Raw genomic sequence first — 23,107 nt, 5'->3', positions numbered from 1 at the left:
AATAGTGGGAACAGTACTAAAACATAATATACACTTTCCTATGACAGGTGTATGAAAACAACAAAACAACAACAACAACAAAAAAAAAACAAACAAAACTCAAACCTATTCATTTCTTATAGTCATTCCCATTATAACTTTAATCTTTCATTTTGAGTTTTACTTTCTTCATATTTTAAAAATTCATATTATCTCATATTTGGCCCAATAAATAAAAAGAGTATTTTAAATTTCGGACACTAGAAGTTTGAAAGAAGTACTATTTAACAAGGCTTTAACATGTAAACTTGGTCAGAAAGAGCATAACTTTTAAAAGTGAAAGAAAAAGAAATTTATAGACCACCCCTGCCAGAAAACCAGGAAGGCTGACTACAGATCTCTTTCCCTCTGCTCTCATCCTCAGCTCTGCAGCAGACCACCTGTGGCAGTTTTCCCTGTCTCCATCCCACTCACTGTCCCCATCTCTTGTGGATCTCAGATCTTCTCTAACCTCCCTCCCCTACTCATTGCTTTGTTCCAGTGCCCAGCCCAGCAACCAGCCCATGCTAGGCCAAGGGTCCCTCGAGCCAGGGAAACAAATAGGCTGAAGGTGGATCCACATCTTCTTCTGCTCCTTCAGATCCAATTCCCCCAGCTCTGGAGCAGGGAACCTGCTGTGGTCTCCTTTTCCTTTCTGACCTCATACAAAGGATCACAAAGACCATCTCCCCCAACCTTCCTTCCCACAACCTATCCCATTATCCCAGCCCCCAGCACCAGCAGGCATTTATTGGGAACACAGAGCTGAAGAGGGCCAGAGAAACAAGTCCACAGAAAATTTTCTACCAGGCAGCACACAGTCACCACAACCTCCTAAGTCCAGGGAAGAAGGAGAAACCAAGGAACCAAACAATCACCCAACAGAGACAAAACCAGCGATCATAACCCAGAACTAAAATTATCCCAATCCCAGATGCCTAGACATCAGTATATAAACATAATCAGTAACAGCCAGGACAATATGTCTCCTCTACATATTGTAGAGCCCAGCAACCGGACCACAGCAGGCACTGGATTCTGCAACACAGCTGAAGGCCAAGAAAAAGACCACAAAACAACCTATATGAAGATGAGAGAGGCCATGAAAGAGAAAAATGATTACATCCCTTAAAGAAAACAGGAAAAAACAAAGAGTTGAAGGAAATGTATAGAATAAAACTGTTCAAGATCGAAACATGGAAACAGAAGCAATAAAGAAAGCACAAACTGAAGGAATTCTGGAAATTAAAATTTTAGGAATTCAGAAACTAGAGAGGCAAGCTTCACCAACAGAATACAAGAAATGGAAAAAAATGGATACATTCGTCAAAGGAAATGTTAAATTTAAAAACATTTTCTACCTCCTGATAGAAAACGTCTAGAAATCTGTGACACTATGAAAAAAACCAAATCTAAGAATAAGAACAGAGGAAGGAGAAGAAAGCTAGCTCATAAGCACAGAAAATATTTTCAACAAAATCACAGAAGAAAATTTTCCTAACTTCAGAACTTCATCAAAAAGATTAGACCAGAAAATAAAGTCCCCATGGCATACAATAATCAAAACATTAATTGTACAGAGCAAGTAAGAATATTAAAAGCTCCAAGGAAAAACGACCAAGTAACATATAAAAGGCAGATCTATTAGAATTATACCGGACTTCTCAATGGAGACTATAAGACAGAAGGTCGTGAAAGGTGTGCTGCATCCTCTGTATTAAAGGGTCACAACATTAGGAAGGTTGAGAACCACAGAGACCGAGAAAGAATATCCAAAGTAACAAAATCAGAAATGAAAAGGGAAATATAACAACAGACACCAAGGAAATCTAGAGAACCATAAGGACCGACGTTAAAACTGTACTCTACCAAAATGGAAAATCTTAAAGAAATGGGTAATTTTCTGGATAGATACCACTTACCAAAGTTAAGTCAAGATCAGATAAGCAATTTAAGTTACCTCTAACTCCCAATGAAACTGAGAAGCTTTTGTAGAGCAAAGGACACAGTCAACAAGACAAAGCGACAGACAGCCTACAGAATGGGAAAAGATCTTCACCAACCCCACATCTGACAGAGGGCTGATATCCAGAATATATAAAGAACTCAAGAAATTAGACATCAAAATGCCCAACAGTCCAATTAAGAAATGGGCTATAGAGCTAAACAGAGAATTCTCAATGGAGGAAGCTCAAATGGCTGAAAGACATTTAAGGAATTGCTCAATATCCCTAATCATCAGGGAAATGCAAATTAAAACGACTCTGAGACACCACCTTACACCCGTCAGAATGTAAGATCAAAAACACTGAAGACACCTTATGCTGGAGAGGATGTGGAGAAAGGGGAACTCTCCTCCACTGTTGGTGGGAATGCAAGCTTGTACAGCCACTTTGGAAATCAATATGACACTTTTTTAGAAAATTGGGAATCATCCTCCAAGACCCAGCTATACCACTCTTGGGCATATTCCCAATGAATGCTCAATCATACCACAAGGGCACATGCTCAGCTATGTTCACAGCAGCATTATTTGTAATAGCCAGCACCTGGAAACAACCTAGATGCACTTCAACTGAAGAATGAATAAATAAAATGTGGTACATATATACAATGGAGATACACTACTCAGCAGAGAAAAACAATGACATCATGAGGTTTGCAGGCAAATGGATGGATCTAGAAACAATCATCCTGAGTAAGGTAACCCAGACTCAGAAAGACAAACATGGTATGTACTCACTTATAGGTGGATGCCAGATGTAAAACAAAGGATGACTAGACTGCTACTCACAAATCCAGAGAGGCTACCTAGTAAAGAGGACCCTAAGAAAGACACAGGGATCACCCAATGACAGAGAAATGGATGTGATCTACACGAGCAAACTGGACGTGAGGGGGGGTGGTAATGAAGGGCAAGGGTCAAGGGAAAGAGAGCTCAGGAGATTGGGAGATCCCAGCTGGATCAAGAAAGAGAGACCATGATAAATGAAACCCCATGGGAATAGGAAGAAGCAAAGTGCTAGAGAGGTCCCCAGAAATCCCCAAATACCTCCACAATAGACTACTGGCAATGGTCAAGAGAAAGCCTGAACTGACCTACTCTGGTGATCGGATGGCCAAACACTTTAACTGTCGTGGTAGAACTCTCATCCAATGACTGAGGGAACTGGATGCAGAGATCCACAGCAAGGCCCCAGGTGAAGCTCTGGGAGTCCAATGGGCAAGAAAGAGGAGGGATTGTATGAGCGAAAGATGTTGAGACCATGATTGGAAAAAGCACAGGGACAAATAGCCAAACTAGTGGAAACACATGAACTATGAACCAATAGCTGAAGAGCCCCCAACTGGATCAGGCCCTCTGGATAAGTGAGACAGTTGATTAGCTTGAACTGTTTGGGAGGCCCCCAGGCAGTGGGACTGGGACCTGTCCTTAGTGCATGAGCTCGCTCTTTGCAGCCTGGGACCTATGCTGGGACACTTTGCTCAGCCTGGGTGAAGGGAGGAGGGGACTGGACCTGCCTCGACTTAATCTACCAGGCTGAGCTGAACCCCAGGTGAGTCCTTGCCCTGGAGGAGATGGGAATGGGGGTGGGTTGGGGGGAGGGAGAGGCGGGAGGAGTGAGGACAGGGGAATCCGTGGCTGATATGTAAAATTAAATTAAATTATAAAATAAAAAAATAAATAAATAGGAGCAGAAATTAAAAGTCTCCAAAACCAAGAAAGAAAAGCTCATGGTCAGATGAATTTTATCAGACTTTCAAAGAGTTAACACCAATACTCCTAAAATTATTTCACAAAATAGAAACAGAAGGAACATTGCCCAATTCATTTTATAAGACAACAGTTAACCTGACACAAAAACCACATAAAGATCCAACAAAGAAAGAATTAGAGACCAATTTCCCTTATAAATATAGATGCAAAAAATACTCAATAACTTGCAAACCTAATCCAAGAACACATCAAAATGATCATCCACCATGATCAAGGTTTCATCACAGCAGTACAAGAGATAGTTCAGCCGGGCGGTGGTGGCGCACGCCTTTAATCCCAGCACTCGGGAGGCAGAGCCAGGTGGATCTCTGTGAGTTCGAGGCCAGCCTGGTCTACCAAGTGAGTTCCAGGAAAGGCGCAAAGCTACACAGAGAAACCCTGTCTCGAAAAACCAAAAAAAAAAAAAAAAAAAAAAAAAAAAAAAAAAGAGATAGTTCAATGTATGAAAATCAATAAATGTAATCTACCATATAAACAAACTGAAAGAAAAAAAAATTATATACAGAAAAAGCCTTTAATAAAACCCAACACCCTTTCATGATAAAAAGTCTTGGAGAGATTAGAATACAAGGAACATACCTAAATATAATAAAAGCAATATACAGCAAGTTGATAGCCAACATCAACTTAAATGGAGAGAAACTCAAAGCAACTCCACGAAAATCAGGAACAAGACAAGGCTATCTCCTCTCTACATACCTACTGAATATAGTACTTGAAGTTCTAGCTAGAGCAATAAGACAACTGAAGGTGATCAAGGGGGTAGATTGTAAAGGAAGAAGTCAAAATACATTTATTTGTGTATGATATGAAGTATACATAAGTGACCCTAAAAATTCCACCAGGGAATTCCTACAGCTTTTCAGTGCAATATGACTGGATACAAGATTAACTCACAAAAATTGGTAGCCCACCTGTATACAAATGACAAATGGACTGAAAAAGAAATCAGGAAACATCTTTCACAATAGCTTCAAATAATATAAAACATCGTGGGGGTAACTCTAACCAAGCAAATGAAAGACTTGTATGATAAACATTTCAAGTCTTTGAAGAAAAGAATTGAAGAAGATATCACAAGATGGAAGGATCTCCAATGTTCATGGATTGGTACAATTAACATAGTAAAAATGGCCATCCTACCAAAAGTAATCTACATATTCAATGCAATCCTCATCAAAATTTCAACAATTCTTCACAAATCTTGAAAGAAAAATTCTCAGCTCCATATGGAAGTACAAAACCCCTGGATAACTAAAACAATCTTAACAACAATAGCAACAAGAACAACTGTACTTGTCACCATTCCTGATCTCAAGTTATACTACAAAGCTATAGTAATAAAAAAAGAAAAGCACAGAAATGGCATAAAAATAAAGAGTGATCAACTGAATCAAATCTAGATACACTGAACCTGATAGAAGAGAAAGTGGGGAGGAGCCTTGAATGCACTGGCACAGGAGACAACTTTCTGAACAGAATGCCAATACTATAGGCCCTAAGGTCAGCAATTAGTAAATGGGACCACATTAAACTAACAAGCTTGTGTAACGCAAAGGACACCATCAGCAGAACAAAGCAGCAGCCTACAGAATGGGAAAAGATTTTCACCAACTCCACATCTGATAGAAGACTAACATCCAAAATATATAGAGCTCAAGAAACTAGACATCAAAAACCAAATAACCCAATTAAAAAGTGGGGGTATAGATCTAAACAGAATTTTCAATATAGGAAACTCAAATGGCTGAGAAACACTTAAACACATCCTTAGACAGAGTTAATGGAAATCAAAACTAATTTGAGATTCCATCTTACACCTGTCAGAATGGCTAAGATCAATAATACAAGTCACAGCTCATGCTGGCAAGATTGTGTAGCAAGGGGGAGCACTCTTCTATTGCAGGCGGAAGTACAGCCACTGTGGAAATCAGTATAGTGGTTCCCCCAAAAGTTGGGAACTGATGTACCTCAAGATCCAACTATACCACTCTTGGTCATATACCCAAAGGATGCTTCATCCTACCAAGATACTCCTGCTCAACCATGTTCATTGCTGCTCTATTCAGAAATTGGAAACAGTCAAGATGTCCATCAATAGATAAATGGATAAAGAAAATATGGCACATTTATTCAATGGAATATTACTCAACGACTTAAAAAATTGACATCATACAATTTGCAGGCAAATGGATGGAATTAGAAACAAAGTCATCCTGAGAGAGGTAATCGATACCTAGAAAGAGAAATAGGGTATGCATTTGCTTATATCTGGATATTAGCTGTTACATATCAGTGCCTTATTCAGCCATTATCAGGCTTCCTCCTACAGCAGATGGGATCAAATACCCACAGCCACACAACACACAACATGGAGAGAAAGAGAGGTGGGGAGGGGAACGAACTTGGGGCACTTTTAATATTTGTACAATTTGGGGATGTTGGATTGATGGAAATTTCCTTATTAATCATTTACACCCTCTTCCAGGAATGCTGCTTCTTAGCTTACCCAGGAAAGTCCTGAACATATTATCCCCCCACACACACCTTGAGGGAGATATTATCCTTATCTACTTGAGGTCTTCCTTATGTCTTGGAGGTTGTGACACATAAAGAAGAAGCCAGAGGTCTCTATGAGGCTATGAGACATTCTTAAAACATCTGTCCCTGTACTTACACTGGAACAAGATACTCAAAACAAAGTAAATTTTAAAAGGTCAGCAAGATTCGATGGGCTAGAGGAGTTGGCCACATTTCAGATTACAAGCTTCTTCCCACTGTACACTCAGACAATTACGTGGCATACAACTCTGTCCTACATAGAGACATATTGATAAGTAAAGTATGGAGTAGAAAGGTGATAAAAGTATGAGGTGTCAGGACCTCCCTCTTCTAGAAGTTAGCTCATGCAGAGCCACTATAATGTCAAATGACCAAGGAACAACAGAATGCCAGGATTAGACCTATAGACAAATTCCATAAAGATATAAATGCGAATATTGATTGTATTATGCCAGAGTTTGAATAATAACTACAGCAGCTTTAGCCTGAGGATTTTTCCTGGGCACTCTGACCACTAAGAGTTAATAATACGTTGCTTGAGACATGGCAAAATGCCCAGGGTGGTTGAAGATTTTGTTTTGGTCTAATGTCCTTGAAGCAACCAAAACAACCAGCCTGAGCACAGGCTGTCATATGCCTCTAAATTCTCAAAAATTGGGTTATGGGGTTAATGAGTAAGAATGATAACTGTTTATGTTAAAACTTGAGGGAAAATGATTGGAAATGATAACTATGTTCTGTCATAGTTTATTAATGATGACTAAAAGATGAGTAAAATGAAGTGAAACACATGTCCAAAAACAAAATGATATTATCTATGTTTTGGAACATCATGAATGTATCCCTGCTAACTAAATTCTGTATAAATAAAGAAACACGCTGGCTGCTAGTCAGTCAGGCTGCAAGATTCTCCTGACCACCATGGTCTGGCTCACTTCCTTCTCCTGCTGACTCCTTACACCCTCTGCAGGACCCATCCACTGACGGGGAATGGCTCCCAGGAGAGAGAGGAGAGGAGAGACAGAAGAGAGGGGGGGGGAGAGGGAGAGAGGGAGAGAGGGAGAGAGGGAGAGAGAGAGAGAGAGAGAGAGAGAGAGAGAGAGAGAGAGAGAGAGAGAGAGAGAGAGAGAGAGAGAGAGAGATCTTTACATGACAGACAAGGAGACACAGACAAGGAGACAGACAGACAGACAAGGAAACAGAGAAAAGGAGGCATATACTTTGGAACACATAGCTTAAAACAAGATGTCTCCATCAAATCCCACTCCTTAGAGCTCAGGGAACTCCACAAAAGAGACAGCAAGTTTGGGGGAGACAAAGGGTATGGAGGACAACAGGAGAACAAGGCCTTTCCTGAACAAGGCTCATACAAACTCACAGAGACTGAATTAGCAAGCCCAGGGCCTACATGGGTCTGCATCAGGTCCCCTGCATACACTACAGCTTTCAGTTCAGCACTTTGACGGACTCCTGAGTGTATGAAGAGTGAGTCTCTGACTTTTGTTTCCTCTTGGCTCTTTTTATTTTTTCTGTTGGCTTGGCTTGTCCAATTTCAATGTGATGGTTTTTATCTTATTATATTTTATTTTGTTATGTTTCCTTGCTCTCTCTTAGAAGCCTGTTCTTTTCTAATGAGAGGCAGAAAGGGAGTGGATCTGGATGGGAGAGGAAGTGGGGAGGAACTGGGAGGAGCACAGGAAGGGGAACTGTACTCAGATTATACTGTATGAGAAAAGAATTTGTGTTTAATAACAGGCGAAAACTGAAAAAGAAAAAAAGAAATTTAATTTGGAAGAAATCACTTAATCATCCATAACATTTTAATTAATGTCATATATGTTCAACAAATAAATTACACTGTTAAGCTTTAAAAAAAATGTATTTTAATCTCATTCCAAACAAAATTTCTAGATACAAATACATGTCATTCAAATCATTTTTAACAAACATTCTGCAACTTAAAATATTATAAGGATTCAATATTTTCATCTTTTATAACATCAATATATTATATATTTAATATATAATATAAACACAATACATACACATAGTCAGCAGGATTACAAAGTAATTTTTAAATTTGATCAGTATTGATAAATATTTTTAGATTAAACGTAACTATGTAGAATCAAAAAAATAAAATACAGCAGGCCCAAAACTAACAGTGAGACTGCAAGTGTTCAAATGGCCAATCATTTGAACAGAACTTTCACGCTAGGTGGCACACACTTTAAAACAATACTCTTGCTACTCTCAAGGAGCAGTACTTGTAGACATCAGGCATTTATATCTCCATTCAATTTAAAATGACTACGCAGCTTTTCGTACTGTAATATACAGTAGCTTTCTCTTCCTTTCTGTTGGATTTTTGTTCATTTGTTTGAAGACTTATATTACCAACAGAAGTGACTTTAGTTCCTTCCCTCCCCTAGAGCATGGCTCAGTTTGAAGATTGTTCTATAGGCAGCAACTAGAGTAATAACAGTACCACAAGACCATGAAGAGACACCAGAAACTGGAGTCCTAGATGTCGAAAAGACTGTTGGAGGTTTGCACTGTAAACTAAGGTAATCAGAAGGATCACCCCTGCAGATAGCCCTCTCCCATTAGCTAATACAGTGAGTTACGATTCCAATGCCACAGTGTAACAGTGTAACAACCTATCCTGGGATTTTAACTAGTACAACATGAATTCACCCTGAGAGTACAGAGGACGCATTTGCAACAAGACACTCCAATAATTCCTTTTCTCCTTTGTATTTGCATTCTTCTTTTGTCAACCCTTCAAGGGCACAAATATCCGAATTGAAAGTGTGACTTGGATATCCATTTTTGACTGAAATTCATGCCACTGTCAGATATTGATGATAGAAAAGCCCAAAAAGGCTTGTGGAAAAGAGGCAGGCAGCAATCCACCATGTCAAAAACGACAGAAGTCCTCGAAAAAGGAGAGGGGTGAAGATGGTCTTCAAGCTGCTCAGTGCCACTGTGATCTGTGTAACAGTCACCTTCATCTTCCCGTCAGCTGACGGCAGTTCAGAGTAGATGGAGTTGGAAGGGAAGCTATCCGCTGGCGAGGGAGACACAGCTTCCGGATAAATCCCCCAGGAATGATTCCCTAGAATAGTCAAGACACAAAACAACAAACAGAAGAAAACCTGAAATCCCCAACCTATATTAGAAACTCAAACATTTAGTGATACACTCAATCATTTTAAGTTGAAAATAAAGTAATAATTTTGCTATCTGTTAAAAGGACATAATTAATGGAACCATATTACAGAATGTTTTTCAAGTAAAAATATTAAAAAACCCAAGTCTGACAAGGCTCTTAATTCACTGCAATAGAATCTAGAAATCCATAAGCTATGAATCGACCACCTTTACTAACAGAACAGACTCATTAACTTCCTAGAAATCCTTTCTACCTCCACAGCATCACTACAAATGTCTTTCTGAGAAACTACGTATGACGTCAAAGGAAGCAACTACTGGTGGCTTTTAGAACTGGTTTCCTCCTAAGCTTTTCTACCTCGCACAGGATGTGACTCACACATTGTAACTGAGCTACCTGTCCAGTATGGAACACAGTTCTAAGGCACACGTATACTTATCATCAGTTCCACCCTATCAGTTAGCCTACTCGGATCATACTTAAGAGTTTCTTGGTGCTTCTAAGCCTGCACAATGGCGGAGGGAGGGAGGGAGGGAGGGAGGGAGGGAGGGAGGGAGGGAGGGAGAGAGAGAGAGAGAGAGAGAGAAAGAAACAGGGCAACAATGGGCAGTTCCTGGGCACTACCACACAAGCAGACTTGACAGTCCAGACCTCCCTTATTCCTAGAAAATCCTGCACCTTTTCTACATAAGTTACCTAAAGTCAAACTATACAATCCTGCAGTCTAGCCAAGTTTATAAGACTTGGTAATAATTTAAATGTTAGGCACTAACAAACCTTTAATTTACCTGTTTCTACACTAATATCTAAACAAGTGCTTACCCACATTACTTGAGAAATCTGGAAATTAACATTAACATAAAACCCTTCTAAACAGAAAATAAGAAAAACATATACACCTGAGCTTCTAGAATGAAGACCAATCAACTCCTATGGATAAATCTTTCCCCGATTCCATAAAGCTACAACGACGACAGCTGGAATGTCATGATGTGCATTTCTGTGCTAGTAACAGCAAAGGAATTAACTATAGGGAGAAAGCAAGGGGTGTTTCCCAGTTGCCATGGCATGCCTACCTAGTGTTTTCAAAAGCAGAGTTGTGTGAAGCAGCATTACCAGCGGTGCCACATACTGCAGGGCAATGACACAGAGGTAATAAAAGACTCGAGCCACCTGCAACCAACAACAGGCTTAAGTATCCAATACAGCTGACATGGTACGAGTGAGTTAAACTTTCATAAAATCATCTAACTGAAATGTTTATAAGTAATCCTTTCATGAGAAGAGAGCTAAATATGATTCATTTACATTTTGCTATATATGTACCCTGACTTTAGAAAGGCTCAACCCAAAGATAAGCTTTTGGAATTTGAAAATATTACAAAATTGTTTAAAGAAACATTTCAAAGGTAAAACAAAATACTAAAATCTCTATGGAGAGCTACTTAAACATCATAGTTAGTAACTGTGACAGGTAGGCATGTATAACTCCTTATAAATAAAAACACTAGATCTTCATTCCATGTGAACATATTTGAAGTTAAGTTTTAAATAACATGTAATTTATGAAAGATAAAAACAAAAAACAGAGGTGCAACATTATAGTAAATCTAAAAAGAAAGAGGACTAGATTACCTCTTTCTTCTTCTCTAAAATCTCTGCAAGTATTTAAAATTCCATGGAAGCACATGGAAGAATGTTAAAAGGAATGATCCGAGGCACCGAATTTCTACTCATGATGTCTGGACAACACACCATAAAGCCTTTCTGACCATTAGGCAGGTCCCCGCTCAGCAAACAGGCTTGCCACAGCTTTGCAGCACCCACCTGTGTTGACACGTAGAGCACCAAAGGCAAGAAGACAAGCCAGACCCTATTCAGCACCAAATCCACTAAGATCTGACAAATGTCAGCTTACGGCTCTCCGCCCCTTTATTCTAAGGACATGAGATGGCTTGCGCCATTTTTGTTTTCATTTTAACTCTTACAAAACTTACCATTTTCTGTAGCTCAACTGTACTTATTCGGCCTGCTTCTTTCTTCATTTGATCTACGCATTTCTGGGCCAAGTTTAAATATGCTTGCAGGTGACTTCGCATCATGGCCAACCGCAAAGCACATAACAGGATTATTAACCAGAGTCGCAGGGTATCAAATGTGGCTTCTGTCATTCTATAGATCAAAAAGTTGATATGTGCTCTCAGGGACCACAATACACTAGCATAGCAGTCATGCAACTGTTCACCACATAGAATACAGGAAATCTCTACTTCCTTAGAGTCAACTGGTAGACCCAAACAAGTGTTCCATTCTGCCAATAACTTATCTAATGGCTCCACTTGTGTAAAATAATTAAGCAGATAGATGTATAATGAAAGCACAAGTCACAACAGAGCCCCCTTTCTAGCTACCTATATCTATGGAAGAAATGTAAGCTATAACACAGGCAGTGAGTCTCAATGCTCTTAGAGATGAAAGAGTCCTAAGGGGGGACCATAGGTGATCACAGGTGGAACTAATCAAGTCAATGACTTATGTAGTAGGTAGCTGTTCCAACTCTGACCTTGAAGCACTGCCCCAGTGAGGCAGCTGGTAACTGCTACACCTACTTAGGACCTGTCCCTGGGGTGTGGCTAAGACAGGAGCCCTTAAGACCTGAGATCCAGACATGTGGGCCTCTTGTTTCCTTGTGATCCTGGATGCTCGACTGTAGACCAAGTCAGAGTTCTCCAGAGAACCCTGCTGGACTGCACCTCACCTCTCCCGGATCCTGTAACCAACCCCTATACTGGCTGTAAGTTACACCAAAATAAACTTCTTTTAACTATCAGATAAACTACATAGAGTTGCCTTGCTAAATCCCCGCATTAGACTCATCTATAATTTGCTATAGTTTTGTCTGTTTATATACTTACTTGATTGGAGGGATTTCAGTCTATCTATTTTTAATTAGGACCACTGAAAACTAAAAGCATCCTTACATATTACAACACATTAGATACCTCAGATTTCTCTAAAAACCACTTAATTAACCTATTATGCTCTAAGTAGTACCTTAACGCTGAGTTTACAATTTTAACACATCTTTTAGTTCACGATTAGGGGGAGTTGGGGGGGGGGGGAGCAGAGACAGGTGCATCCCTGAAGCTCACTGGCCAAACAGTCCAGCCAAATCAATCAGCTTCAGTGATTCTCTGCCCCAGAAAAATACTGGTATATTGCGATCTAGGAGAGACACTGATGTTAACACTGGTGCTCTATATGCATGTGTACACATTTATCTCACACACATGTACCCCGCTCCCAGCACACACCCTCACCCCCACATACAATTTTTCCCTTTTGTGTGTTTCTATCCATCCTATTATCTACTTCAAGAAACATCTTCTTAGTTATAGCTCCTCTTTGGGCAATCAGTGTATGCAATACACTCAACAGTCATGCTAAGTACCTTGGGATCCATGCTACAGATCAGAGTAGTAGCAAGCTTGGTCCAGTTACTACATCAAATTACTCAAAAGGTAATTTCCTTTCAGCAGGAATCAGTTCTTACAAAACAACAAAACCTTTAAACCCTGAAGGATAGATATCAAAAAGTCTGTCTTCAATACCAAAATATTTTAAGCTTTTCCTAGCAGTCTAATTTCTGGAAAGATATAAGAGTATGGTTCTCAGGCCTGGCTTTTTATGTGGGTTCCAGGGACCTGAACTCAGGTCTTTGTGCTTACACAGCTGTCAACTTTACCAACTGAGCCATCTCTCTAGCCTGAAAAGATGAAAATGATAATAACTTATAACGATTCACAATAGTTCTCCCCTAAATGTGTTCCATTACCACATCATCCCTTTGTCCAACAGCAAGTGCCTGGAAACGTACTAGAGGCCCAATACAAGTGCTATGGAACGGCCTGCTGTTGAATAGGGAAGGACAAGGAAAGGCAGAGAAGACATCAAAGTGTGATTTTGTTTAACTGTCAGAAACGGGAACGAGACAAAAACTTTGTAATACATAATCTCTTGTTTGCTTTTTCAAGGTTATGAATGCACATGGATATAAAACTCTAATGCAAAGGCACTGTTGTCTAGAAAACATAAACACATAATATTTTAACAATACATTTTCACTACAATAAGAGACAAATGAGCAGTCACATAGAAGTAACAGTGTATAGCATGTAAGGGCATCTGCAGCCTTGAAGCTTTCCAAGGGGCATCTAGAAATCTGTTCCCTACAGTGTGGAACAAGAACTGACTGGTAGCACAACGAAGATGGCTATTGCACAGCCATCAAGGAGAACAAACATAAGAGTTACTAGAATAAAATAGAAAATGACTAACTCATTTTATAAGTTTAAGATTTGGTATAACAGCTATTATTCTTCTAACCCATACTAAGGTAATACAAGGATCTGATAATGTGATCAGATGGGGTGTCTCAAGAAGAAATCTAAGCTGGGGTAAACAATAGGTCAAGAATAGGCATAAGACAAGTGTGGTAGCTCACACCTTACTCAGTAGTTTCTGGTAAGCCTGAGCCACAGCCACAGCTCTAACAAAGGGGAAAAAGCCCAGGTAGGGGGTGTGTAGAGGCAGGGGAGGTGATCTCTGTGAGTTCCAAGACAGCTGGGGCTACAGTAAGACCCTGCCTCAATCAATCAGGGAGAATAGGAAGAATGGATTCTTGCCAGATTTCAAGGTAATAGCGGGTTTTACGATAACTACTGATTTTCTTCTCAGGTTATAAACATACCAAGGCTGCACATAGCCACACTTTACTTTTTCAGTACTGTATCAGAATATGTAGATGAATTAACGCACATTTCCAAATTGCACAGCACCACATCTCTGCTTCTAACTACAAACACTTTTCCATATACTAACTTGTTTATGCAACAGAGACACCCATCATTTCCTTTCTGACTACAGACAGTCATTATTTCATCCTCTACCACATGGACACTGGAATTTAAATAGAAATTTTAAACTAAATTATTAACTCACAACTAAAGAAGAGTGAGATGGAGCAGCATACTTAAGGTTATAAGTCTGACTGATTATTTATAAAATTGGGTGGAAGCAAAGAAGAGACAAAGAAGAAAGACGTTTCAGCAAGAAGAACCCAGGCTGTTGTGTATAAACAAAATGGAAAACAAATTTTGGTACTGCTACCATCTCGGGGAGGGAGGGGGTGAGAAAAGATCTCACTCTGTATCCCAGCCTGGCCTTAAACTCCTGATCTTCCTGCCTCAGGCACCCACAACTAAGATTATTAGGTATGCACCACCATGTATGGCTCCCCCCAAAATGGCCAACAACTAGTAGCCAAACTATTTAATGCTAAGTCTGCTACCTTATACAGACAATAAGAACAGTAACTACAAATGATTACTATACAGAAGAGCATAAACCAGCACAACTGGTTTATGACAAATGCTAGTTTCCTTGTTTTTCCTGATTTTATTTGTTATCTGTCAAGTGAAAACTATTACTAAAGTCATACTTAAACATTACTTCTTCAGTAGATATTTCCCTAATTCAAGAAGATTAAGTAAAAAAAAAAAAAAAGTCATGGTCTCACTGGTTCTATTCTCCAAGACAAACAAATACATACAGCATTTAAAAGAAGTGTATTCTATACAATGCACACTGTGGAGTCAATGACTAGTCAGGCTTTTCTATTTGAATTCTGGTGAGACACTGTGAAAAAAATATTACTAAGCGCTCATTTTTCAAAGACTGCATTACATGTGTTACTTCACTGATTCCAGCAATAACCCTGTGAGGTTCATACTATTTCATTTTCCAGATGTGGAAACAGAGGCTTAGTATAGTTAAATAACCTACCTCAAATGACAGTTTTAGTGAGAAGCAAAGCTAGAGTTAGAACCAGCTGTCTAAACCTTTCTGGAACTGTGGAATAGTTCCATAACACTGTATCTAATGCACAAAGTAGTTATTAATGTCTTTCAATAAACTGCTGCTATATTTCCTTGACATATTATTCTGCTAAACCACAGTTGTCAACTGGGGATATCTGAACAAGTATTAATCATAATTTTAAGACATTACTTTTAATTTTCCTAAGTATGTTGTAAACAAAACTTCTCATTTGTTAGAGATGGAAATCGCAGTGCTTATTGTATAAAAATACATCTCTAATTTATTTGAAAAACATTTTATCCAAAAAAAGACATGAAGCAAAAAGATGTTAAAAATTTCCATGGATAAGGAAAGAAACATCACTTATATTTCTTTTTTTTTCTTTCTTTCTTCTTCTTTTATTTTTTTTAAATAAATTTATTTATTATGTATACAGTGTTCTGCCTACATGCAGGCCAGAAGAAGGCACCAGATCTGATTACAGATGGTTGTGAGCCACCATGTTGTTGCTGGGAATTGAACTCAGGACCTCTGGAAGAGCAGCCGGTGCTCTTAACCTCTGAGCCATCTCTCCAGCCCCCCACTTATATTTCTATTGACAGTACTTTTCCTCCATAAATTTCACAAAAGAACAATAATAAAAGCACTATACAAGCATCTAAATAGGCAAAATGACAGGAAAAATGTAAGATGGCAATTAGATTACATAATTAAATAAAAAATAAAGTACCTCATGCTGGGCAGTGGTGGCATATGCTTTTAATCCCAGCAATTGGAAAGCAGAGCCAGGTAGACCAAGTTCAAGGCCAGCCTGGTCTACAAAAACAATTTTCAGGACAGCCAGGGCTACACAAAGAAACCCTATCTCAAAAAGCCAAAAAACAAACAAACAACCTCAATGTATCCAAAAAACTGAAACAGACAAATTAAACAAAAACTTAGATATAAGCCAGGCATGGTAGTGGCACATGTCTTTAATTCTAGTACTCAAGAGACAGAAGAAAGAACATGTCTGTGAGTTCAAGACCAGACAGGTCCACATAATGAGTTCCAAGACAGCCAGTCCTATACACTGAGACCCTGTCTCAAATAGCAAACAAGCAAACCTATCAAAATATAGTGCCATTTAGGAAAGTAGCTTTGATTTATAACAAAACAAAACTCAGAGCTCAAGTCCTTATACTTACAAAGGGACACTTTCTTTCCCCAATGGTGGGTTCATGATGTAGTCTTTGGTGATAGGTTTAACCCAGAGCAGAACCATAAATAAAGGTGCCAAGAAGTTGATATGAAGTAATGTTCTGAAATAATACAAGAAATAAACATAAAGATCCAGAAACAAAAGTGATAGTCAAGTGCAACTTGACTATTACATTTTTAGTTATTTATTGTTAATCTGAGTTCTTAAGAAATGAGGTTATTTTCTTAGTTTTTCAGATGAGAACATGTACACAGAGAGAGTTCAATAGCTTGCTCAGAGCCATTTAACAGAGGAGAGGGTTCTCTAAGACTAAAATGGAGATCTGTTCACTTCTACTCGAGGTGCATTTGGCAATCCCTTATTAAATCCATGATTCCAACAGGTGCCTTAATGATTCGCTAATTTCCTAGAGTCAGTAATTCCAATGGCAGATACTCAGGAGTCATCTGATAATTTTCAGCACAGCCAAACAAAACGCTTGCTCAGTATTCACAAATAAATGACAGTGATTAGCAAAGTCCTAATACCAGAAGGCATATGGCAAATGGAACACAACTTATAACTGAGGAACCTTGCAATATGTAATGACCATTTATAATGTTTAAATTATATTATCAAAATTATAAATGACTCAAAAATTTGTATTTCTTCTTGGACTGTTGCAAACACAGCTGAAATTAATTTTTCTTATCATATTCAAATAAAGATAATTTACTTTTTGTTTCTATTTTTAATTTTGTGGAACAGCTCTTGTTTACACAGCCTAGCTTGGCCTCCACTCCATGATGCTCTCAGCCTCATGAGGGTTGGAATTACAGACATGAGCCACCACACCTTGCTTTTCTCATGACAAGGCTACAGTCCTAATGCAGCAGGACTGGGCTCCAACCTCATTATTAACTAGTATCTAAATTTGTATCCTACAGACACACATGGCTGCTAAAAATTCTGTTTTAGGGAAAAAAAGCAAACTCAACAGACTGTTTTATTACAATATAGTGTTTTCATTATCAAGAATTTAATTTCATTATTAATTAATTAATTTCATTATCAAGAAATATAGTTAAGCCACAGACAGGCTTAACACCATGCTTTAACATACACACAAACACACACACAAATGGGAGTGACGGGTGTGAGGTACAGGGCTGAATGAGGAACAGGGAGGTGATGGGGAAGATGGTTACAATCCCTCTTCCTCCACAAGTCCCCAGTGCCTTGCCACTCAAGCTACCCACAGCAGAACTAGCTTGCCCCAACTGTTACAACACAGCAGAGGGATGCACTACAGCATGAGGCTGTAATAAACTGGAAATAAAACAAAACCCCAAATCCCCAAAGGGAAAACACTTAAAAAGAAGCCACATTTTACTGAAGACAGATGTGCCACCCCTCGCTCCAACCACCACTAAACGCTTTATGTTTTATAAAGTGATTCTTTCATCCCACACAGCCTTGGTAAACCGTAGAGGGCAGGGAAGAAAGAGCAGTATTAGGTATGCAGTGTTGCTAGGGAACACTCCAGTATCAAGGAGCAGCCCACAGCGGTTTCAGTAGCTTGTGAAGGGCTCCCCTCCACCCATCCTTTCAGCTTATTTAAATCATAGCACTGGGGTTAGTGGACTGCAGTTGTGTGTGTAGGGAGGAGGGGGGAACCAGGTTTTGTCTTAAAAGAAGGCTTCAGAGAGATGGGTGGTGGGAAAAGGGCAGGACATAGTAAGGAACATGCTGAGTCAGAACAGGGAGATGAGGTAGTGTGTAACGGGCGGGGTGAGGGGCTAAGATAAGTAAACACATACTAAACATGTAGAAAAATGAAGTCACGGAGGAAGAGTGAAAATTAAATAACACAGGTAAGAAATAAGAATGGAAAAGCAGCATCAGCATCATTAAATACAGTATTTTAAAAGAACAGTAATTTTAGGAAATAGGATTGTCTGGAGAAGCTTAATGACTATACACATTCATATAAAGTGGAGTGTTCTCAAGTAGGGCTTGCACTGCAGGTATTATAAGGCCTGGATCTAAACTAAAGTATACACAAGCCCACCCTTCTGTTATGCTGTCTCTAGTCACTAACAAACAAACACCCCCCAAACAAAACAAACAAACCCTGAAATAACTACAAAGAAAACAGCAAAGGGCTTGGAACCACAGGCAGAAGTTTAGTATGTTTTCCCCATTTCAGTACCGTTAAAACTCCCTTGCTCTGGGATGGTGCGCATTCTTTGCAATCTCACAATAAACAGTGAGTCACTTTAAGTCTAACACAGATCACCAACGTAGGGAAAATATTTCTTACAAATGTAACTCTTAGCTTTAAAAATATTTAATTATCTTAAACAAAAATAACAAAATACTTGAATAAACACATAAACTTTAAGTATTTTAAAACAAAATTTAACAGGGAAATTGGATCTTCAGTTCCAATGTAGAGACTGAAATATCATAAATATCTGAATTAAAAAGAATTAACATAAACCTTGGTATTTAAGTAGAAACACATTTAAAAGCAACTGTATTTTTAACATAGCCTTGAAAAGAGAAACTATTTATAGCTGAGAGGAAGTGGTGTGACATCAAATATTTATTAATATTAATTCTGAATAAAATAATTTATTATGTTATCACAATAATATACCTTAATTAAGATGGAAAACATATATTTATCTGCATGTGCTTATGTACATTTTCCGCTTACTGTGTAATTTTTTCTGTTGCCAAATTCAGGGCATCCAGATGCATTTGAGCCAGCCGTAATCCAGGAAATGTCAAAAAAGCCCCAATGAGTGAACAGAAAATAGCCAGGAAAAATTTGAAAGTAAGTTTGGAAACAGGACCCCTAAAAATAAAGTTTTAAAAAGAGCTGATAAATTTTCCAAGAACCCATTTTTCCCCATTCACCTAATTTACAAATCACAAAAATAATATCAGTACATCAAAGAATATATCTACAAAAATACTGATCTTATTCACAATAGATCTTGGTGAATGATAAACTAAACCAGGTATTTCTTAAATGATAGTCAACAATCCAAGCTACATATTCAAATGATATATAGCTTGAATATATAGTTTGTTTCATCCTTGGAGATAGTGGGCATATAAGAGATGGTGGGGATAGAAGAGCAAATACAACTACAAAATCAACAGGAGATTCTGACTTCACAACTGTAAAAAGTGTGATGACTGAGGGCTGGGGATGGAGTGGGATGAGCCCCTGCTGGTCTGCATGCATTAGCCCCTGTGCTTAATCCCATCACTGTAAGGACCAGGGACAGAAGTGAGTACTACAAGGAATTATTTTACTGATTAAAATCAAATAATTATATCTATTTTTTACTATAGTAAAAAGTGCTTTATTTAAGAGTAGAAAATGTTAAATTTAAATAATGTTCAAGTTTTCAAAAACTTACTGAGATTCTAAACCCTGCTTTTCAAGAAACTGCATCGCACTGTCTGAAAAATTTGTAAACCCTGTAGGAAAAAAGAGAATCCTCTTATCATGAGGGTGAAATACAGCCTCTCCTACAACAGAGCATCTCATAGGTTAGTGACTAGCTTTGTGTGTGTGCATGCGCATGTGTGTGTGCTAACTAGTATGCTATAATGCAATAAAATCAGTTATTAGCAAGAAAAGTCTCTAAAATATCCCTTTGATCCTTGTACATTCCACAAGTGCATAAAATTTGATTTAATTCTTTAGCATTACATAAATTAATTTAACTTTATGAAGAGAGTGAGGTTGTAGTATTTTGGGGGGAAAGTTAATAAAAACCTTAGCTAAAATAGCAATAAAGATCTCAATGAAGATTAATAAATGTTAACTAGAACATAAGCCAACTTCAATTTTAAGTATTTATTAAACCTAAAACTAAGATAAATACTGAAATCAAAAATTACACTACACAAATAAAATTGATTTTTAAGGTTGTGTAAAACTGTTACCTGTTTCAAGCCCGAACTCCAGGTAATTCTCCGTTACGATCAAAACTGCCATTGCTTTAACGAAGAAAAAAAATCCAAAGGTAACACAGACTGACCTTTCACCACCGTCTTCTACTTTAAAATAGTGGGTAGTTAATGAAAATAGAACTTTGCTGCAGAAGGAAAAGTTCAGGAAAAACCACAAATAACTTGTGGGAGCTATGCACAACATCTCTAAACGAGGCAAATGCCAAGAGTTAACACGATTCACTGATTCTATCGGGCAGTCTGTCAGGTGTACTTTGGAAGTGAAAACCTAATGAAAGCCTTGATGGAAGCAGAAGAGAAACAAAGAGAAAAGCTAGTATGACTTTATCTTTTTAAGCTAAGGAAAAGTACATTAAAAGTGAGTTGCAATTATAGAATGTATTTCTTATGTATATGACTCAAATTTAATGGGGTAACTACACAATTTTATGCTAATAAGTTCATGACAATAGTAGCATGAAAAGAAGGGGTGGTAGAGAATTTAGGCAGTTAATCTTATTGGGCATATTTATCAGACATTTATTGTTACATTTATAATTAAATACAGAATTCAACACCACAGGACTAATTTGTAACCATTTAACAATTCAAAATTTGAAAATTACTAATAGCTACGAGTACTCTGTTATATGAAAACTATTTAGGACCGTCATTTATGAGGGTTAAACAAATGTGAGTTCCATACTAGTCAAAGTTTCAACATGTTCACCTTGAAAATCAAACTAAAAAAACATGTTACCTGAGCCCCACATAACACACACTCACTCATTTAATTAGGATCAAATCAAATATGACCCAAACCTAGAACCTGGACCTTATATATACAAATCATCCTTCTTGAAAGGATAAGCCAAACACAAAATAATGCAGCCAGTAAACAAACCTAGACACAAGTGACTCTGATATGACTGTTGGTTAAGCACTAGGAATAACGAGCTGCCACTTAGGATGAGTCATGTACACAACAAAACACATTTAAAGAAACCTGTGTGGGGTTAAGTAAAGACCTGAAAGTTATGCAGATTAGAGATGATTGATATTTAAAGCTAGGCAGTCATAATCCAAAGCCTGGGCACTTAGCACTCATCTGCCTCCATAAATTACACGAAGCACCTAATAGTTATGTGTAGCAGCTCAGAGATAAAAGATGGAATCTTTTCAAACTAGTTAAGCATTCTTGCTATAGTTTTCAAAGGTAGCAAGCTCTATGCTAAAGTTGAAGCTAATTTTTTTTTTGCATTTTATTTTAATTAACTCATCAATTAAAGGATAAATGCTGTTAAGGGTTCCAACCTAGGGTCTTGGGGTTTCTAGGCAAGTGCTCAGCCACGAAGACATATGCACATCCTGCTACATTATTTTTATAACACAGAATAAATCTTCAAGTCTTCTGAATCTGGAAAGCTGACACCCTCTTCAAAGCACAGAAGAATTTCAAGAGCGACACTACCCTGTTTCCCGGCAGTCAGGACTTGGTGCCTCCGTTTCACCCCTCCTCCTCCATCCCTATGATTACTATATAAATCCTCCCTGCACAGGAGTCAATCTGTTCCTCCTCTGACCACCATGGACTCGATCATTTCTCAGCAGCTAAGCGTATACTGTGGCACTCTTAAATCTGGCATGGTTCTGTGCGATTAAGCTTAATCAAATCATCATATTTCAATTAAAATGACTCAGAGGTTTATCAGCAGCATGATTTCCATGTTATTTTAAGAACGATGATTTTTTTAAAGCTTCTCTTCCATAAAACCATTGCATATAACCCAATACCATTCTTCATGACTTTTATGCGTAAGATTTGACCAGTTATGCTCTTACCTACCGCTATAGAAAAGACTCTTCAATACCAAGTTTTTTTGATAAAGCCAAGGGACCATATATTTAACTTTTATCTTAAAATTAAAGTATATACACATACATACACATGTATATAATCTTAATCAGAGTTCTACCTCTTGGACTGATAATGTTCTCCCCAAGAACCATAGACTAACAAAAACCTCAGTACCAGGGATGAGAAACCTATTTTGAGCTGTTGGTCAGGGCTGTCCAAGTGGCTCACAAAACAATATAGGTTACTGCTATTGCTCTTGGTTGTGTCTCAGAGGTCAAAGGTCAGATACTACACACTTAAGATAAAGGGCTTGGATGATTGAGCATAATACCATGGCCTCCTTCTTTCAGTCAGGATGCAATACCAGAAAGTACTATGCAAACTGACAAGGGAGGAAAGCAATCATAGTTCTATCTAGCTGTGATGCTTATGAATCATAACAATAGTGACATTTGTATTTTGGAAGTAATGTTAGATAGGCCAACAGCTATCTAATTGGACTTAAGGTTCCCTCAACAGGAGGAAAACCATGCCTAGTACTAGAGACCTAGCCAACTACTTGGGGCTGGGGAAGTCATGGATCTTAGAAGAGAACCTATTCCTTTCTACTTGACTAGACTGGCATAATTCCTAACTACATTTTAATACATATTCTTATAACTACAGGTCTGTATGGCTCTC

General features: G+C 38.3%; 1 protein-coding gene across 5 annotated transcripts in view; it reads right to left on the bottom strand.

The window, feature by feature from the left end:
- Positions 1-9,099: 9,099 nt before the first annotated feature.
- The window catches only part of Tmem161b (transmembrane protein 161B), an 87,606-nt gene continuing 73,598 nt past the window's right edge, over positions 9,100-23,107 (bottom strand). For 4 of the 5 annotated variants that reach the window (XM_016006608.3, XM_042261746.2, XM_076552031.1 and 1 more), the window contains 7 exons: positions 20,563-20,714; positions 20,031-20,091; positions 19,316-19,456; positions 16,601-16,714; positions 11,531-11,705; positions 10,610-10,706; positions 9,100-9,476 (listed from right to left, as the gene is read on the bottom strand). In XM_016006608.3, the coding sequence (XP_015862094.2) occupies positions 9,202-9,476; positions 10,610-10,706; positions 11,531-11,705; positions 16,601-16,714; positions 19,316-19,456; positions 20,031-20,091; positions 20,563-20,714 (1,015 nt within the window). In that variant the 3' untranslated portion in view covers positions 9,100-9,201. The remainder of the gene's footprint in view (positions 9,477-10,609; positions 10,707-11,530; positions 11,706-16,600; positions 16,715-19,315; positions 19,457-20,030; positions 20,092-20,562; positions 20,715-23,107) is intronic. The other variant, XM_042261747.2, reaches the window with a different exon arrangement.

This window comes from Peromyscus maniculatus, chromosome 15 (genome assembly GCF_049852395.1).
Source record: "Peromyscus maniculatus bairdii isolate BWxNUB_F1_BW_parent chromosome 15, HU_Pman_BW_mat_3.1, whole genome shotgun sequence".
NCBI lineage: Eukaryota > Metazoa > Chordata > Mammalia > Rodentia > Cricetidae > Peromyscus > Peromyscus maniculatus.
The sequence above is the reverse complement of the archived record's forward strand: the minus strand, read 5'-3'. Positions and strand labels throughout refer to the sequence as shown.